Source organism: Aphelocoma coerulescens, chromosome 3 (genome assembly GCF_041296385.1).
Source record: "Aphelocoma coerulescens isolate FSJ_1873_10779 chromosome 3, UR_Acoe_1.0, whole genome shotgun sequence".
Taxonomy (NCBI): domain Eukaryota; kingdom Metazoa; phylum Chordata; class Aves; order Passeriformes; family Corvidae; genus Aphelocoma; species Aphelocoma coerulescens.
This window is the reverse complement of record NC_091016.1, coordinates 38,011,706-38,030,652: the sequence shown is the minus strand read 5'-3', so window position 1 is coordinate 38,030,652 and position 18,947 is coordinate 38,011,706. Positions and strand designations below refer to the sequence as shown.

The 18,947-nt window shown below is 41.4% G+C and overlaps 1 protein-coding gene across 2 annotated transcripts in view; it reads left to right on the top strand.

Annotated features, from left to right (window-relative positions):
- The window catches only part of DAAM2 (dishevelled associated activator of morphogenesis 2), a 172,438-nt gene that overhangs the window by 124,061 nt on the left and 29,430 nt on the right, over nucleotides 1-18,947 (top strand). Inside the window, exons 11-17 of one of the 2 annotated variants that reach the window (XM_069009815.1) lie at nucleotides 971-1,109; nucleotides 2,540-2,598; nucleotides 2,989-3,173; nucleotides 4,103-4,420; nucleotides 11,166-11,273; nucleotides 13,941-13,973; nucleotides 17,214-17,320. In XM_069009815.1, coding sequence (XP_068865916.1) covers nucleotides 971-1,109; nucleotides 2,540-2,598; nucleotides 2,989-3,173; nucleotides 4,103-4,420; nucleotides 11,166-11,273; nucleotides 13,941-13,973; nucleotides 17,214-17,320 — 949 coding nt within the window. The remainder of the gene's footprint in view (nucleotides 1-970; nucleotides 1,110-2,539; nucleotides 2,599-2,988; nucleotides 3,174-4,102; nucleotides 4,421-11,165; nucleotides 11,274-13,940; nucleotides 13,974-17,213; nucleotides 17,321-18,947) is intronic. The other variant, XM_069009816.1, reaches the window with a different exon arrangement.

The window sequence follows — 18,947 nt, the reverse complement described above, 5'->3', positions numbered from 1 at the left end:
CTGCAATAAAATAATTCAGTTATGCATCCAGAGTGTAACAGCAAGATCACTAAAGAACTGCCTGCCTTGATCCTGTTATGTGTGAGGTGCTGGTCTTCCATTACTTTCATCCATATTTGAGCAGTCAGATTGAGAAGGGAACATGAGGGAGATGTACTGTGGTGTGCTTTTCAGAAAGTAATGTGATATGTTCTCAGGCTCTCATTAGATTCAAGTACTGCTGTGCACAAATTCAAACAACACTTTGTCTCAGTGGCCTCTTTGATATTACTCTTTAGAACAGCACTTGAGCTTTACATATTGCCTGGGATTTTTGGTGGCAGAAGGACTAAATCCTGTTAGGCCAGGACAGGATTGTACTGGAGCAGTTATAAAGAATCTAAAGATATAGCTCATGTAACTTAGAGAGCTGAGGTGAACTTTATGTTGCTCTGGCTCCTCTGTTTTGATATCCATGGGATCAGTCCCTTTCTGTCAGTCCCTTTCAGTCCCCAGTCAATTTCTGTTCTGTATCTCCACACTTTCCGGTCATGTTGTACAAATTTTTTGTGCCACTTGAGTTTCACTGACTTGCAGATAACCAAGCATTCAGATAGAACATCTCATTGTTTTTACAGTGCCCTCAACATGAAGCCCCAGAAAACACTGAGTATTAGTTATCACAAAGGAATCCTTTTTATAGACATTTAAAGTGCAAGTTATAGCTAGCCTGTCAAAAGGGTTGCTTGCATAGCCTGAATGTGCAAATCAGGCACAAAGTTGCCCTGTGCCTGTTAAGTGCTGTTCCAGTATGCCAAGTGTTTGTCAATAATCTGCTAACAACTGTTCAGAGTTAGTCTTTGTGTTCTGTAATTCACTGCATACAGGACTGAGAGGAAAGGTGGGAAGGAAAGAATGCCAGTTTGTTGGCAGGTCTGTGCGCTTAGTGTGGAATTGGAAGTCCTCATGGGTTGGTCTTTTTTCCATACAGATAAGAGGAATGGAGGAAACTTCCAGCAGTGGCAACTGTTGGACAGAATACTCCAACAAATTGTTCTTCAGGATGAACGAGGAGATGATCCAGATATAGCTCCATTGGAAAACTTCAATGTCAAAAATATCATTAAAATGTAAGATGCATTATTATTTTTTATTTCTATTTTGCAGATATAAGGATATGATCAGTGTGCAGGTGCTTAGGAGACAAAATATCATATGTGAGGACTTTCTTATTTCAACTTACAGCTTCTCATTGTCTTGTTAAGCAGTTCAGTCTTCTAAGTAGTTTCCTTCTAATGACATCTTAGCTTGGCAGTATCTTCTAGCAAAGTCCTTGTCTTTGACTTCTAGTAAATGTTAATCTGGTTAGAAGAGCAGAAAAAATGCTCAGATTTTATAACAAGGCTTCCTCATGTGCCTTTTTTTCATTCAGGATGCTCATGAAAGCTTTCCTTGATACTGAAAACAATAAAAATAATGTCATCATCTCTATGTAGATCCCATTCCTCACTAATGAACACATGGTTTAAAAAGATTGCAAATAGAGGAAAGCAGTCCCCACTTGACACACAAAACCTCTTACCTCTTCATAAAATGTCTGTTTGCTCTCACCCACAGACTTGGTTGAGGGCATTACCATTATTTTTTCCCATAGGATGCATCATTTGAGAAGTCTAGCTACATGAGCTGGCTCTCATCTCAACTTCCCTGTTCTCAGTCCTTTTTTAGCCAAACTTTTGGATTCTTCATTTCATCCAACTGCCTCTGCAGGTAATTCATGGCCCATTACCCTTCCGAATTATCCACTGAAAAGAACATTTATAGAACATAAGTCCTATATGAAACCAAATTCTCCTGTACTAAAAGTTTTACAGTTCCTCTTGTTACAGGCGTGAGCCAAAATCGAAACTGATTTCTTGTCATGGAAAAATACAGTGGTGTTGGATACCAGACTTCATTGTAGATTTCATGCCTGATCTTCCCTTTCTGCTTTCATAGCTACTCCTCATTCTGCATATCTAATCAATCCCCAGCATGCCCTGCATATTTTCTGTCAGTAATAGGAAATAGCTGTGCCAGTATGAGATATGAGAATTGCCTTGTTACTGATAGATTAGCCAATAGAGAAGTGTTCTTCCTCCTTGTAAGAAAAAAAAATAGAACCTCAGAAAGTAGGAAAAAAAATGTTAATCTGGTTTTATATTAAGGATGGTGTAATTTTTAACCCATACCAGCTGGGATTATTTTGGTGATGTCTTCTCTCTTTCAAAATAAGTAGAGTTGGCACTTTGAGAGCATTACCTGAAGACAGGAATGTGTCAGGTCTTTCTTCCCCAGCCATTCCTTTATTCCTTTTATGACATTGAGTAACAAGGCATCATATTTGTATTAGCTGTAGGCTAGGGAGCAGAATCTGGATCCAGAAGGACCACTGGCATGATGCTGTATAAACTTGTACACTCACCGGGTTTCCTTTTGCTGATCACTACACATAATGGCCATTTGCCTTTCAACCTGGGTAGCTCAGAAAAGGTCTAAATTATATCATTTCATCTTTCAGGCTGGTGAATGAAAATGAAGTCAAGCAGTGGAGGGATCAGGCAGAGAAGTTCCGGAAAGGTGAGTGCATCCTCTGTGCTTGGGTAGGCAGAAACGGAGGCAAGACTGATCCCAGTTCATTCACAGAGCAGCAAGCAGCACAGCTGGGCACAACTTTTCCTTTTGCATACACTTTGTTCATGGTGAACAGTTTATGTGTTTCACAGGGTGGTGGTTCCCTCAGTCCTCACATGAAGTGATTTTACAGTCTAACTGAAACTTGGGCATTGCTGTCTTGATCACTGAGGGTCATTGTCAAGACAGTCAGACTCTATTTTCTTTTTCTTGCTCTCATTATACATCCCTGCTTGAGCTGACAGATTTGTCAGCTTTATTTCAGCATAACCTACATCTCCTCAGGGGCTGTTCATGAGCTTTATATCATCAGTCCCACTTGCATGTTCCCCCTAGACCATGCTGAGCTGATGAGCAGGCTAGAGAAGAAGGAGCGGGAATGTGAAACAAAGACCCAGGAGAAGGATGAAATGATGAAGACACTGAACAAAATGAAGGACAAGCTGCAGAAGGAATCCTTGGAGCTGCGCCAGACCCGAGACCAGATGAATGATCTGGTGGCTCAACTTAATGAGTTCTCGGTATGAGACTGGGAGTTTTCCCCATCCTTGTTTAAAGGCTGCTAACTAGTGAATGGTGAACAAAAGCTTACTTTGAATGAAGCACATCTGTGGTCACAATAGAGAATATTTAGAAGCTGCTCATCTTTTAGCTGAGACCAAAATCCCTGAGCTGGTGGTATAGAATGATTAATGCATGGGCTGCTTCATTTCTTCTCCTCAGCTGCATTCCTTGCAGGAGCTGCTGAGGCACACGCGTCTTCTCCAGCCACAGTTTTCACTGCTGAGTGGGGTAGCCCTGGTTGTTATTTCAGTGGAATAGAGAGAAACCTCCCTGATACAAAAGTATATTTAGGGAAGAAACATGATTCCTATTATGCTGCAAGAGCATCTGAACTGCCTTGGAGTTCTTCAAAAGTGACATTTGCAGGTGCTCCCTCCTGTTTGGTGCTCCTTCTATCCCAGCAGTGTGCCTGAGCCACAACTCACCAGAACACCACCCTGAGAAGTTAGACACTGCAGAGAGCAGATTCATTCCCTCCTCCCCTCTCCCAGTTTGCATTAGTGGGGCCTAATGACAGGTATTCAGTGTTTCAAACTCTTAGCTTTTAAACCCAGGAGTTCAAAAGTTCATGAGATTGAACTTTTCTCTTTTTTCATACATAAGGAGAAAATAATACATTTTGGCTTCTTTTACCAGCTTTCTGTTTTTCTGAGCCATTTATGGTTCTTTTTTTCAAGCTCTTCTCCACAAGTCCAAGGGCTTGAAACTTTCTCTTAAACGAAAGCTGAGATTCCTCCCTTTATTGCATGGCTTTGAGTGCAGGAGGCTTTAAAGAAAACATCAAATATTTTGAAAGTCGTAATAAAATCGCATCAGCTGGCAACATGGAGTTATTGTGCCTTTTAAAATGTTTGCTTTCTTTTTCTCTGTGTTTTTTATTTTCCAGCAAGGGGGCACCATTTCCTTCCCACCCCCACCACCCCCTCCTCCAGGGGGCCCATTAGCTTTGTCCACTTCTCACATGTCTGAGAATTTGCCACCGCTGCCACCTCCTCTGCCCTTCTCCAGCTGTCCCCCTCCTCCTGCTCCACCACCTCCTCCAGGAGGACCTCCTCCTCCACCAGGAGCTCCACCTTTCTTCAGCATGGCGGTGCCACCCCCTTCAACAACCACCTTCACCACTGGTGGCCCCAGTCTGAAGAAGAAGTCTATCCCGCAGCCTTCACATCCACTGAAATCCTTCAACTGGGCTAAGCTCAGTGAGGTAAGAAACTGCATTACTCAATTAATTTACTTTCTGAGTATTCCCCAGTGTTGATTAATGCCATGAAATGCAAAGTGATAGTGGCTTTCTGTGGGCTCTGGTCAGTAGGAGTCATTAATTGTCGTGAGGGAGTCTCCCCAGTTCTCCAGCAGTGCAGCACATCCTCTGTGATGAGCAAGGCGCTGGATAGATGGAGCTGCACAGATCTGGGCATGCAAATGACCTGGTTAAGCAAAGCTGTAGTGGGGCTGAATATGTACATCAGAGCTGGACATCTGCAGGACTGATGAGCTGCCATCACTTGTGCACCAGGGAGAAGGATGAGCAGAGCCAATGTGGGCAAAACATGGTGAGAACCATCTGGAAGATCAGCCACCTCTACTGTGGCAGGAGGCATCACCAAGGGAAGAAAGGTGTCCTGATTCTCCTCACTGTTAGTTCATGGCCATGAGGGAAGCTGCCTCTCCTTGAACAGTTAGATCTCTGTCTATTGGTGATAAAACTCCAGGCTGGCAAAAAACCCCCAGAGGACTTGGATTCTTCCTGTTGCACTCATTTTCTTCTACCTTGATAGTGTCTCCTTCCCCTTCACTTCTCTCTCTTTCCTCTCGCTCTTTTTTCCCCCCCCTTCTCTTCAGGTCTTAATTTTTTTAAATGATTTCGAAAGAAAAAAAGTGTCTGTGTTGAGTTTGGATTGCTGCCTAGAAACCCAGGTTCTCTTTTAGACTGAAACTCACCCAGGGCCCAACTCCGGCATTTGGAATGAGTGTCCAGGGACCTCTGGAATGCCACAAGAATTCTCTCTCCCCCTCTCCCCTTTTCTTTAAAATAAAGTGAAGTGAAATATTTGCTGCACTGTCTGTGCTTGTCTGTCAAGGCCACGTGGGGGGTGTGGGAGAGAATGTAAGGACGAGGATTTATTTTCCTTTGCAGAACATGGGACTTAGTGCTCTGAAGAAAAGAAATAATAACTAATATATGTATATATATATGAATTTATATGAAAAAGAGAGAGTCACAGGTGTTTCTGTTTAGTGTACAGTAACTGTAGGCTTATCCTGCCCTCTGGATAAGAGTGAAGGCAGCTGTGCTAATAAAATTGAAGACCTGGGTGGTGAGATGGCTAAAAGACACTATTTTGAGGAAGGCAAAATAGTTGGAAAAAGGGGCATAAGAGGGTGGGGCCTTTGTTTTGGGCTGTCTGCCAGTGTTAGTGTTTTTAACCTGGCATGGTCTCTGCAAAATGGCAGAGGTTGTGGTGTCAATACAGGTGTCTCACATTGTCACTTGGGTTGCCCTTTGCTGTGCAATTCTTTAATTTCACTGACTCCTGGAGAAGCAGATATGTTTTGGTCATCTTCCTCAGCTATCCTAGATTTCCTGCTTCAGTATCTTTCTATTCACATGGATATGAATTGTCTGAGCACAAAGTCATGAGTAGATTGGATGGGCCTTGTCATTGCTTGTGTGACCTTTGCCGTACTTCTGTGGTGTTCTCCTGAACTGAGCTGTCAGAATAGCCAGACTTGAATGAATGAGGACTCACAACAAGCACCCTGTCTGGGAGCAGCACATCTCAATTTTTTGAGCCTGGGAAATGGAGGCTTAGAAGTGTGCATAGTATTTTTGTGGTTTGTGGTAGGGGTTAACTTCCAGTTCACGTGAATACAATTTTTCCCCACAAAAACATATTGAGGAACAATACATGAAACACAGCAAGGTGAGAAAATGCAGTGTTGGCAACAGCTGTACATAAAGTTAGGGCCACAAGCAGGTCAGCTATTCAGCTTTTAGTTATCTCTGCATACTGTTTAGACCACCCTTCTCTAAGCAATTAGTACAGAGTCTCTCTCAGAAGGTTTTTCAAGTAAGTATGAAGATGCTGCCAGGACTGAGGCAGCCCACATGAGAGCAAACTCCTCTCTGTCCATGCAGCCTGCCTTGAGGGAGTGAGGGAAAGCCAACAGAGGCCAAGAGGAGTGTGGACAGGGCTGGCTGAGAGGGATTTGTCTGCAGTATACTTTTTCAGTAGTGGAATCAAGGCTGTTCTCCAGGGCAGTTCATATGACACCTTGTTTTCCAATGCTGATTTTGTATTTGGAAGGAAAGAACTGGGCTGTTGGGTGTTAGGAGAAATATCAAATGTAGTCAAGCTCTTAGCAGTTGACAATAACAGATTGTCCACAGTTCCCATGGGCACCACAAAAAAAGGTTTGACTGGAAAGGATCTGTGCTTCTAACAAGGAAACTCCAACAGCCCACTAATTTCCATTGAGAATTAGGGACTTTGTGCTAGCTTTGATGTGAGCTAATGATCAGTGGCAAAGACATTTAGATGCATGGATGGGCTGAGTTCTGATGAAGCCCTTCCACACCACAGCTCCATTCATACAGCACTGTAGCATTGTCTGTGAATTCCATTCATACAGCACTACAGTAGTGCTGGTGCCAAGGATCTCTGTTTTTTAAGAAAAAGATATTGCTATATAACCACTGTAATATCCTGGAAAGATTCCTTTCTTTGTTTCTGGGCAGCAATGCTCTTTCACTCTGAGTTTTACATAACACCAAAGGTCAATCAGGGACTAAACATTTATGGTTAATCCAAGCAATGGAGTGGTTTCAAGAATACTGGAAGTATGGATTAATAATTACCTATTTAATAAATATAAACATATTTATTTGAAGTTCTCAGAGTAAATCAAGTCAGCCTTTGACTGCTCTGCTTGTTATCTCATGGCTGGAGAAGCAGCTTCCCATCAAGTGTCCTGGTAATGACTCTCATCAGTGATGTCAGGAGGGCTTTTTTTAGCTAGCCCCAAATAGATCTGACTGAAATAGCTTCATAAGAAAGGTATTTGTATATAGGAATTTTTTTAAAAACCCAAACCACACACACACAAAAACAAACCAAAACCATCAAACCCAAAATAGCCAGTTGCGTAAACAGGAAATGTTCATTTTGACACTAATTTTTAAAAAAATGTTTCTATAATGTTATCAATGAGTAGGATTTCTGAAACTTTCTTCCTAAAAGCAGCCTGAGGTTTATGGCATAAAATGATGGACTGCTGCTAGAGATTCAAAGTCAATGGAAAGAGTTTTCCAAATTCTCATTGTGAAGCTGCTCATAACAGCTGTGGTGGTACCTAGGCCTACAATGAGATAAAACAGACATTTTGGTTAAAAAATGGGCCAAAAATGCAGCTTCTGCCTGAAGTGGATTTTTCTCACACTGAAGAAAGCATCTAATATCAAGACAAAAGTTTGGAAAATGTGCTTTGTTTATATCACTTTTCAGATTCATAATGGAATTCTGAATTGAAATTTTAAGTTGCTTCCACTTTTCTGGTTAATACTCTACAAATATTAACCCACTAATAAGCAGGATTGCCTGCTCCAGTATTTACAGAAGACTTATTGTTTCCATGGTTTCTCTGAACCTTCAGGTCAAACAAAAGTACTGTAAGTTTTCACTCATGCTGTGCAGCTACTGAGGCATGATGGACTTTGATGCCTTCCAGAATACCATTATTTATCTATCAGGGTAAATAAAATCATCCTTTAGATGTTGCAGAGGACAGCTTGATACGATTTGTAGTGCCATGAAACACTCATTTTCCAGTGTCTGTCAGCAAACTGGGATTCACTGTAAAGGTGGAATGATGCAACTGCTACAGCAACTGAATTGTTAAATGCAACTTACCAAAAACTCAGCTTGACAGGGCAAACGCGTTGTCAATACTTGTTCTCATAATATATAATAATGTTTCTTGACCTGGTATCTGTCACCATTTTGTTAGAGGATGCTGGGAAGTTCACAGGATTTGCTTCTCAAAGTGGGCCAAGACTTCCCAAAGCAGAGGAACCACAGGTCTTGGAAGAATTCATTGGAGAATGAATAAATGAATGACTAAGTAAATAAAAAAATAAAGATGGAGAGAAAAACACTACAGAAAAAATGACTGCTCTTTTCTTTTTATTTTCTTATTTTTCTTTTTTTTTCTTTCTCTTTTTAAGGACAGAGGAAAACAAAAGAAAAGGAATAAAGAATTTATTTTTAAATTGTTATTTAGGGACCATAAATATTTTTATGGTGCTGAGAGAATCATTTATCATAGCAACCACATTATGCAAGTCTGTTTCTCTTAAAATGCTCTGTCTTCTCTGGCTGATGACAAGGAACTATCAGCCAGTTAATCCATAACTGTGTAAATTGTGTATCAAGAGTTCAGTCTAGGAAATTATCTGGCAGCAATACGAAAATTTTCAAGGACAGAGCTTATGGTAGAAATAGAAAGGACAGGCCCGTTTCAAGTGCTACGTATAACAAAAATTGTTTATACCTCTGCTTGCCTTGATTTTTTTCTTTGCCTGCATTAGCCCTAAAATTGGATTGCTTTGCTCAAAGTTCTGTTTGTGCACACCATTGCAATGGGTGCTGCTTTGGAATTTGTCTTTCTGCTACAAGTAGCATATAAACCATCCTGTACAGGACTGGATTCAACTTAAAATGAATCTTAATTGAAGTCAGAATCATTTTCACTGGGTTGTTTTCCTGGGAAAGTAGGGGGAGAACTACTCTCTGCAGTCCCTTTCTGAGTCTCAGAACTTCCTGTTTTGGCACCTTTGCAGTTCATTCAGACTAGACTGTTCTGTAGGACATTTTTGCTGTTCTTGCCATTAGTGAGGAAACCTCACTCCCGTGAGATTTTTGCAGCTGGACAGGTAGATGGGCAAGACTCATGAGTAGCTGCCTCTTGAGTCACATCCAGCCTCTGCCAAACAGAGCATACAGCTTTTTGGCATCCTCAGGGCTCTATCCCTGTGATGACTCTAAGGACTCCTGTCAAGAAATATTCTACCATTTCAGTGTTTGATTGGAGAGTCTGAAACAGTGAGGCACTCAGAGAACTGCTCTGCTGTTCAAATACATCCCTCAGGATTTATAATTCATGATTTACAAAGCCAGCCTGGAAATTGAATGAGAATGATCACTCTGCCTGGATGATTCTGGCTAAGATTGGCAGCAGAGTTCAGGGCTAGGATAAAATGAAATTTAATTTTGTCTCCTATTGGTTTGGCTGAGATGAGCCTCCCAGACTTGTTTGCCATGTTACAGTCACATGTTCTTCCTGCTATGGAAAGAAGAGCCACACTGATTGCAAGGGATGATACAATGATATTGATGAGCCTGCTCAGGGGTGGGTGCTGCTCCCAGCTAGGATATGCTCTCACTGTAAAGAGCACTGCAGACAGCCCTCCTTACCCTCAGGCACTCACAGGCTGCCTCTGGAGAAAGGGTGTTGGTTTTCTTGCACAGTGTCTGCCCTGCCAGGAATTTCCTACAGAACACTTCACACTTTTATTTCCCCCTCATTTTAGCCTTGTAGGGTTTTTTCCTTGCTCCTTGAGCCTTGTGGCTTAGCACATTTCCCTCATTCCTTTTGATGACTCTGAATGGGAAGTAGAGCCTGTTCCTAATTAGTTCTGATAATGAAGTGTTAACACACTTTGCTGTGTAGGTACAAGTCAGATACTTCAGAGCTGGAACCTGTGTGAGGGTTTCATTGCTATTGCTTGTGGTTCCTGGCTTTTTCTGCATCAGTGTTCTGCTGGCTCTTCATCTCCTGGGATTTCCTTAGGTCTTTTTTAACAACTCCTTTTGTCCATTTCTTTTTTCTTTTAATTAGCATTTTCATTATTTTTGCAGTTACTAAAGTTCAATAAATATACACTTCATAAACTAAATTAACTGAAGAATAGTGGTGTCAGGTGTGAAGAGCACCCAAATCTTGTCCCACAAAACATGCACCATAAGCATCAGTAGGAAGGAGAAGGTAGTTCAATCTTTGTGTCCTCTGCCAGGAAGGATATCTGTCCTGAGAATGTCAGCAAGAGACCCAAGACCTTCTGTTAGTTTAGGATGACTGCTGATTAGTTAATTCATGTGCTACAGGAGCCTATTTGTTGTGGGGCTGGTGGACAGCAAGTAGGAGGAGAAGTCTGTGTGTCTCCCTCCATGCTAATCATCTGCCAAACAGCTAGGATTCCCTGCATTCAGGATAATGTATCATCACAAGGGTTGTGAACATTTGCACTTACTGTGAACGATGCTGTTTCAGGGACCTGGGTATAGTTTGTGTCTATCTGACTTGACAAAGCCCTCATGTAGACAGGGGAGTTCATGTAATAGGAAACAATCAGACTTCAAAGACTCACAGGCTTAAAAGTAAAATAAAATAAAATTTCAAACTACTTTCACAGACAGACAGAATGAAAACCACACACCCTTTAGGCTTTATAAAAGAACCTGGCAAAATTTGCAAAAGGGAAGATGTGTCTGGGGTTTGTCATGCATCAGTGCTTTTCCTAAGCTTTTCCCTCCTGATGGTAACACTCCTTTCAGCATGACCACAATGGTTGTGTTAGACAGATGGCCACTCTTGAAAGGAAATATGCTGTGGGATCACGGATAATGCTTGAGATGTGGTCTGCTAGTCTTGGAATGTGCCTTTTCATTAGAAGCTAGCTGTGATGAAAAATACAAAATAGTATGTTTAAATACAAAACCCCACTATTTTTTCTCCTTTGACTCTTGAAACAAAGTGTGTCCTCTAAAATGACAGCAGTAGTGCATAGGAATGTGACCAGTGAGGAGAACAGAATGATCTATCCAAATGGGATTGAATGTTCTTAGCTAAAAACTTTTGCTATCTTGTTAAAGTATGTCCTTTTGTTTTAGGAGAGGATCCATGGCACAATCTGGAATGAGATTGATGATTTAAAGGCATTCAAGGTGCTGGATCTAGAAGATTTTGAAAAGATGTTCTCCGCGTATCAGAGGCACCAGGTAGGAGTGAACTCTTCCATAGCTTTTCTGTCTCAAATTTCTGGAGGAGAAAAGAACACGTGACACCTGCAGGGTGCCAAGGCCGCATCATTTGATGCTCTGCCACTGTTCAAAAAGTCTGAAGACCAAAAGAAGTTGGGACAGGCACATAGGGCAGGGTCTAATCTGTTATGGACATACTTCATACTAATGGGCAGCTCTCACAGACAACAATTACCAGCAGGTAATGGTCTAGTTAATGTCAGTGGCCACTGATTTCCAAAAGCTCCAGAGCTTTATGTTTATAGTTGCATATCAATCTTTCTGTTTCTCCCATTCATCCAGAGAAAAAAGGCTGTAGTTCCCTGAGTATTGAGCAAGGTGACTGTATTAGCTGTCTTTCATTTTGTCTGTTGTTTCTTAAACAGCCAACTGCCTGAACTGGCTAGGTGATAGAAACTGTCTGAATTACAGATTATAGAACAAACAGCATACTTTAAAAGTGGCCATTTATTAGAATGTATTTTTCCCTCCTCTTCTTCTTGGAAAGCAAGTCACTTTCAATCTGTCTATCTCCACTGAATGAGATTTAGCAGCAGACGAATTGTACTTTCACTTCTTGAACTACCCCAGCTTTCCTTTGCTTTTGGAATATTTTCAATGTTTTGTATGCTGGAGAACTGGATCATGACTCTGAAGTTTTAGGAAAAGACACAGACCCAACTGCCATAAATCACCTTTATGATTACTCCTTACAGTGATGATAACTACTTCATTAATTTACTCAATACCTTAAAACTAACAATCCAGCTCTTTGTCTTTGGATTTTCCATCTGCTCCCTTCCCTCTTTTATTTTTCTATCTAATCTAGACACATAATGAATACCTTCTTATTTATTAGCTCACAGCCACATGGATAAGCTGTGAAGAATGCAATGTTAACTGTTGCATGATGGGATTTCATTTCTCATTCTGTGTCTGCAAATAGCTGTTGCTGTTTCAGTGGGTCCCCCTCTCTCTTTCTGTAAATCCCGTTCCTTGAAACAAGATCTTCATCCACAGAGGAGAAGAAAGGCACATGAACCTTCAGTGCTGTTACAAGATTGGATTTAGACCCTGTCTCAAGAGCTTCCATTCCAATGTTTCAGGTGCAAACATTGCAGCTTCCTCACTAGAAATTACCTTGCAAAGCCTTTCTTCCTTTTGTCCCCAAAAATCCCAAACCAAAGCTGTCCTGGTCTCAGTAAGAATCATAATGTTTATGGCTGTGTTACCAATCACTGGAAAGCAGCCTGAGCTATTCAGCCATAAACTAACCTGACCCTTACCCCTGTCTCCTGGGTCTCTGGACAGTACTCTTCCACCCTCATTAAGCATGCTTTATGACAGTGGCTCCAGACACTACAGTAACACTTACGTAAGCTACTTGTATTGTTGTGCAGTGAGACATCTTGCTGCCCTTCCAGCGTTTGTGGAGGTTTTTACATTGTTTTGGGTTTTTTTTTCTCCTTAAATATTTTGTTGTTATTACTTTATGTGATACTTTCTTTTTCATCCATACTTGCTCCAGTTGGAACTGGCTTCCAACCAACAAGTCCTCACCAATTTTCTTTCTTTTTTTTTTTTTTAAAGACCAGGCAACCAAAACTGCTTTTGAATTAAAAATTTATGAGAATCTTTTCAGTTTACACTTAGTCTTTTCTCCTCTTTTACTTTTGAAAATATTTCACTCTGACCAAGTATGTGTTTGCTCTGGGTTTGTGACTTTTAAACTTCATCAAATGTCTGTAAAGAAAAATGTCAATGAGAAACCTTGCCCTTTTGCATCTGAAATGCTGCATGAGTAGAGATAAAGACATTTCTTTCTCTGCTGTTATTAACATGATCTTCATGTTTTTTCCAGTTTCATTTACATTAAACAATTTTTCTATTTTCCTAATTTTGTTAATGACAGAGGGTCTCTTCTCCTCTCTCAAGCCCAATGTGTCCTTTTGGTAGCTATGAGGGAAAGCAAAATTGTCCAGTGTACGGAATGCTGGACCAAGTATTCTGACACTTGTCTTTTGACTTTGCTCCAATCTTACTGTGTAATACTGACCTTTTAATTCAGTATAGCTGGTGTTTTCCTGGAGTACAGAATATGCCATGAAATAGTTGGAATCTGTCATCCAGAAGTGCTGTAAGACCTCTTTGGAGGTTACTGAGCTCTTTCAAAATACTTGGCTACAAGTTGTTAAAGGGTATAACATGCCATTGAAACAAGTTGTTGCTTGTTACACTTGTTAATACCCACAAACTGCGCCTGTGCATCAGGAGAGGAGAACTGACCCTCAAGTTATGACCTTGGCAGTTCTTTCAGTAAGGCTCTGGACTGGATTTGTAAAGGTATTTAAGCATTATCCTAGTTAATATTTAAAGACCTAGGAGATTTATGCTTTGGAGACCAAATTTATTATTTTCAGAAAAGACCTAGGACTCTTAGTTCCCTGACATCTGCTGATTCAAAATATGCAAAGAAATGCTGAAATACCTTTGAACCATCTGGGCCAGTATTACTTGCTAAACATTTTATGCTCTTAGAAAACAGTGTGTGTCTAAATTCAGCTGCCTTGTTAAACTTGGTATCTTTCTCTGTGCTAATTTTTGGCATGTTTCCTTCTTCGTTATTTGCGACTGCTGCCTGCATAGGACCTGCTAACTAACCCCTCCTCCTGTAAGCAGGTGAGTATTATTGTCTGCTTCCTGATCCTCTTGCCATGTGTTCAAGGTGAAATCCTGGAGCATGCCATTATGGGGTCACTGCTCATGCTACTCTTTCATATGTCCTTGCATTCTGCTTTCTTGATGGGAAAGGTGGTACAAAGAATTCTTTTAGCTGTATTATCTCTGTGATAGGAAGTAGTTCTTGTTCTTTCACTTGCTTATGTCTCACTGCTGGTGTCTGTAGTCCCTTTTTTATGATCCTGAGGGGAAAAAAGACCAGGGACAAAGAAGAATGTCAATGTGAACTCTTCCTTAACCAAAGTCATAGTCTCTCCAGTGGAGAACAAAAGGGGCTCTCAGGGAGCCTTCACTCCCACTGCTTCCATCTGTGGTCCATCTGCTTTGGGCACTACTGAAGTCTTCAGATGAACTTACTAGCCACAGAAATTCTGATAAAGGAAATATGTCTTTGCATAGAACTGGGCACTTTGGCAGAAGGATTTGTGCCATCAGAGGAGCAGAAGGGTTCGAATGGACAACTGAAACCCTTGGAAAGTTCAGCAAAAGATTAAAATTGTGTTCAGAGAGAGATATTGGATCATGCACATGTCTTTAAACTGGCTACCTCTCTATTTATTTATCATCTTTAGCGAAATTCTTGGCAACAATTTTGGTAAGAGCAATGCTATTAGGAGAGGGTTGTTCAGATATGATCATAAGTGTCTCTGGTGGCTTCAGAAGGAAGTAGTTCTCACCATGAGTGCTCAGGGAACTGCATTTGGAAAGTCTAGTCAGGACTTTTGCCACATGGGGGAGGCTGACATGGCAGCGTACCAAAACAAGGCAATATGGTAGAAATAGTTCTCTGAAGTATTGGTAATTGCCAGAACCTAGGGTGCTGCTGTGATATGAGTCTTCAGCTAACCAAAATCAAATTGTATTTGAAGCAAGGCACCAATATGATGAACACATTCCACATGTATAGTTATTTCAGCACTGAAATTTTAGTTGAGTTTTGAATTTGCAACTAAAATATCAAATCTGAAATACTCTTTGAAGGACATAACATAGTGTTATCCCAGATGAGAAGTTGGTAAAGAATGATTGCATAAAACTTAGTCATCTTCTCTGTCAGGTTGACACCAGCTCCAACTGTTCTTGCTTTCAGGGCCTGGTCTCTCTCACAAAAGCTAGTCACCACCACCCCCCTGCTCCTCCTTTTCTGTGTCTGAGAAAATGTGGATAGTCCATACGCAATCTGCTTTCCTTCAGCTAAGCTTGGAATCTGGCTTCGGTAAAACCTGGGGCTTCATCTGCTTTTGCTTACACATAACTCCAAGTAGCTATATATACCTCTCTCCTCAATGTGAGTTGAAGAGGATGTATTTTTAGATGAGTCTAGCCCTTATGACCAAGGAGTGTGCCATGTCTGAATAGTTCAGATTATACATCTGTGTTGAACCCTGTGGGTTGGGAAATTCGAAATGGCATGGAGGCTATTATATCAGTTCCTGCTGGATGGCTTTAAGGAAAGCTGGCTAACCCCCCACCTCGCATACACAGCCAAATGCCGAAACTTCTTTCCCTTGGGATGGGTGCTGGTTGTCACTATCCAGGTGTCTTGGTCTGCAAATATTTGCAAGTGAGGAACAGTGGAGCTTTTAAACCAAGAGCACAGACCAGCAAGTATCTTTCTTCCTTTCAGTAGCTTCCCATCTCCTTATTCCCCTGTCACCCTCCCCACAAACTGAGAAACTCAGGAAAACTTTGAAATCTCTACATGCCAGATTATACTGGGGGCACTCCTCTTTTTGGTATTGTTCATTATTCTATCAGAAATAATAAACTTAATGCCAATTTTACCTTTTTTGGGAACACTATTTGATATAGTGAGTAACACTGCAATTTTCTTTCTGCCATGCTAGATGCTTTGGGCACATCTAGCAGAACTTACTGAACTCACATCCTCAGCTGGTTCATTGTACCTGCTTAAAAATGCCACTTGCTATTGGTGGTGGCTCACTGCAGCACTTTTGGACATGGCTGCGTGAGTCCTTTATATATCCAGGAGCAACACAGGTTTGTGGTAGCTGACTGTAACAATAACTGAAATGACAACTAGCAGTATGAACCTGTGCTTTACTTTGAACTCTCAAATGCTTGGGTGTCAAAATCTCTTTAGAGATTAGTCATGCTGATATAAGTGAGCCTTGAGTTTCAGAGCCTTGAGTCCTGAGAGTGAATTCTGGGAAGCACCCACTCTGTATGTTTGCCATGATCTGACATGTTTCCCTGGGTCTCTGCTATTGACCACTCCCAGGGACAGGATGCTGGGGTAGATGGACCTTTTCATCTGACTCAGCATGCTCGCTGTTATATGCTAAAAAAGAAGTCATGTTGCTTATTTGATGAGTGCATTCAAAGGTGTATTATACTGGTAAATCTCAAAATCTCAAGGCCTGAAAATATGGGTATCACGAAAAGGCATTTTTTAAATGGTTCCAGCAGCAGTTAGCTGGGAAGATAAAAACTGGACGGTCAGATTGAGTTTGCAAATATTTTATCTCTGTGTGCTGTGACAAATGTTCTGGACTGGATTTTCTAGGGTTTTTTCAGGTGATGAATATGGCAGTGGGGATATCCAGACAATTTTGGGAAAGAGTTATTTCTGTCTGATTAAATATATTAATTAGTTTTTAAAAAAGAAGATAGTTTAGATGTAGATTTTTACCATTTAGTAAGATATATTTAGTAAGATAAATACCATGGTGCCCTGCTGTTTGCATCTCTCATATAATATGGATTGGTCAGGTCCAATGGCAGCCTTAAGACATAACAGAAGGATTTTTATTGCATGTGCTGCAGCCTTTCAAGAATGCTGTGCAACCCCTGGAGGAGGCATTTGCTGAAGGATATGTTGTGACACCAGTGGGCTTCATCGTAATGTGCCTGATTCTCCTGTCATGCCAGTTTTTCACATTAACATAATGTAATTGCTGGTAGAGTGAGTCCAGTAGGTCAGAATCAGGTCCAGTATTTGGGATCAAAGTTGATGTTATAGGTGTTAATGAATGATTTCTGTTTGTCTAATAACACAGGATCTACCTACATTCTTTCTGCCCTTGCCTTCTTTTCTTATCATGTGGGTGGATTTTTCTAGGTTGGGATGGGTTTGTTCATTACACTCAGCTAAGTCTATCAGTGTTGGGTGAGAAACATAATGCTGATTGTTTTCTCTCCCTTTTGAAATACATGCAGAAAGAGATGGGCTCAACAGAAGACCTTTACCTCTCCACACGAAAGGTGAAAGAGCTCTCTGTGATTGATGGCCGGAGGGCCCAGAATTGTGTCATTCTCCTTTCCAAGTAAGTGTGCTAAGCCTTAGCTCACAGGGTGTGCCATGATCAGTGCAGAGGCAAGAGGGGATGAAATTAAACAAATGGATGTGTTTCTTTTCCCAACTAGACCTGCTGTTTAATAGCTGCAGAGCCTCAGATAAACCTCTCTTAAGGTGTCATAAAAGCACATCTCTCATACGTGTGATCTCACTTAATAAAAATATCCACACACACACATTTTGTGTGTCAAACAGGTGGGCACCAGCTTGTATCTGAAGACTCGTCACCAGGAACTGATCACTACTCACTGGTAGATGAAAGCAGCTCTTTTGCAGTGCTTGCACTTCACTCAGTGATGTGTCCTCCGTGTTCTGTATGTCATTTGTCCCTGTTCTGTCTCTTTCTAAATATTGCTCTGACCACCTCCCTGGAATACAGCAGAGCTGAGTGTGATGTTCATTTTTGACTTGTGGTGAGAACAGTGGTAAACACAGGCATTCATATTCAAGACCCTGCGATGAGCTCAGCTGGTCATAGCATGGTGCTAGTAACATCCAGGTTGTGGTTTAAATTCCTGTATGGGCCATTTACTAAAGAGTTGGGCTCCATGATCCTTGTGGGTCCCCTCCAACTCAGAGTATTCTGTGAAGAATTAAGTCTTCTATTTGTAAATTAGATTTTTGAAGCCAAAAGTTGCCTATGTGTATTCCTGCAATGACTAATGCATTCAAATGCAGTGACATCAGGGCCCTCTATATTTTTTCATGTCTTTCTACCAACATGAGTACTGGGTTGGAGGTCTGTCACTGTCAGATTTGTGCAGATACTGATCAAACTGAGAAAGCTGCCTTTCCTACCAGAGGAGGGACAGCAAGGCTGGAGACAGAACCTGGCAAAGCTGTGGCAGTACTGAGCAGCAAAACTGTTTCACTGGGCAGTAGAAAATACGGGTTCATATAGATGTGATGCTTGTCTGCTCTAGCAAGCTAACAGTTAAAAGCAAGGTTGCAGCCAGACCACCAGGGCTGGAGTAAGTTCTTTCCCTTGCTCAGTGAAACCCACAGAGGCTCTCATTATGCTACTTATGTGGCATTAGCCTGCATGTCAGCAGGACCCCCACCATCCAAACCTTCATTGAGGGAAGGCTTACATTTCTCTCTCTGCAGCAGTTGCCAACACATGTCTTTGCTGGTGTTGGCAGCTGACTGAGGCTGGGGCAGGGAAAGGCATAAGGGCAACAGGATTTTCACGCTGTTTGAAGGACCTACTAAATTGTGTCTGGGCTTCAGATTAACTCTGCTAGCAGGTGGAACATTTCCTAGAAGTGGTAGCATTGTGTTGCAGTTGGCTGGGCTGAGGAGGATCCAGGAGGCTGGTCCATGACTTGGTATGGCCCTAGGTATTTATTTGTAAAAATCTTCTGTCTCCAAAACAAAAGCAGTGTGGACAGCAGCAATGCATGTTTTTCAACATTCACTTCCTCTGCTGTGCAAGTCTGGGCAATCTTACCTGAGAAGAATCCTCTCTATACAGCAAGACAGAAAGGATAGTTTCTGTGTTTTGTCTTTCTTTTTGCTGCCTCCAACAGCAGGGTCGTTGAAGCATGAACCTTGCGCTTCAAGATATATGGCATGTGTTCATGCCAGGTGTGCCA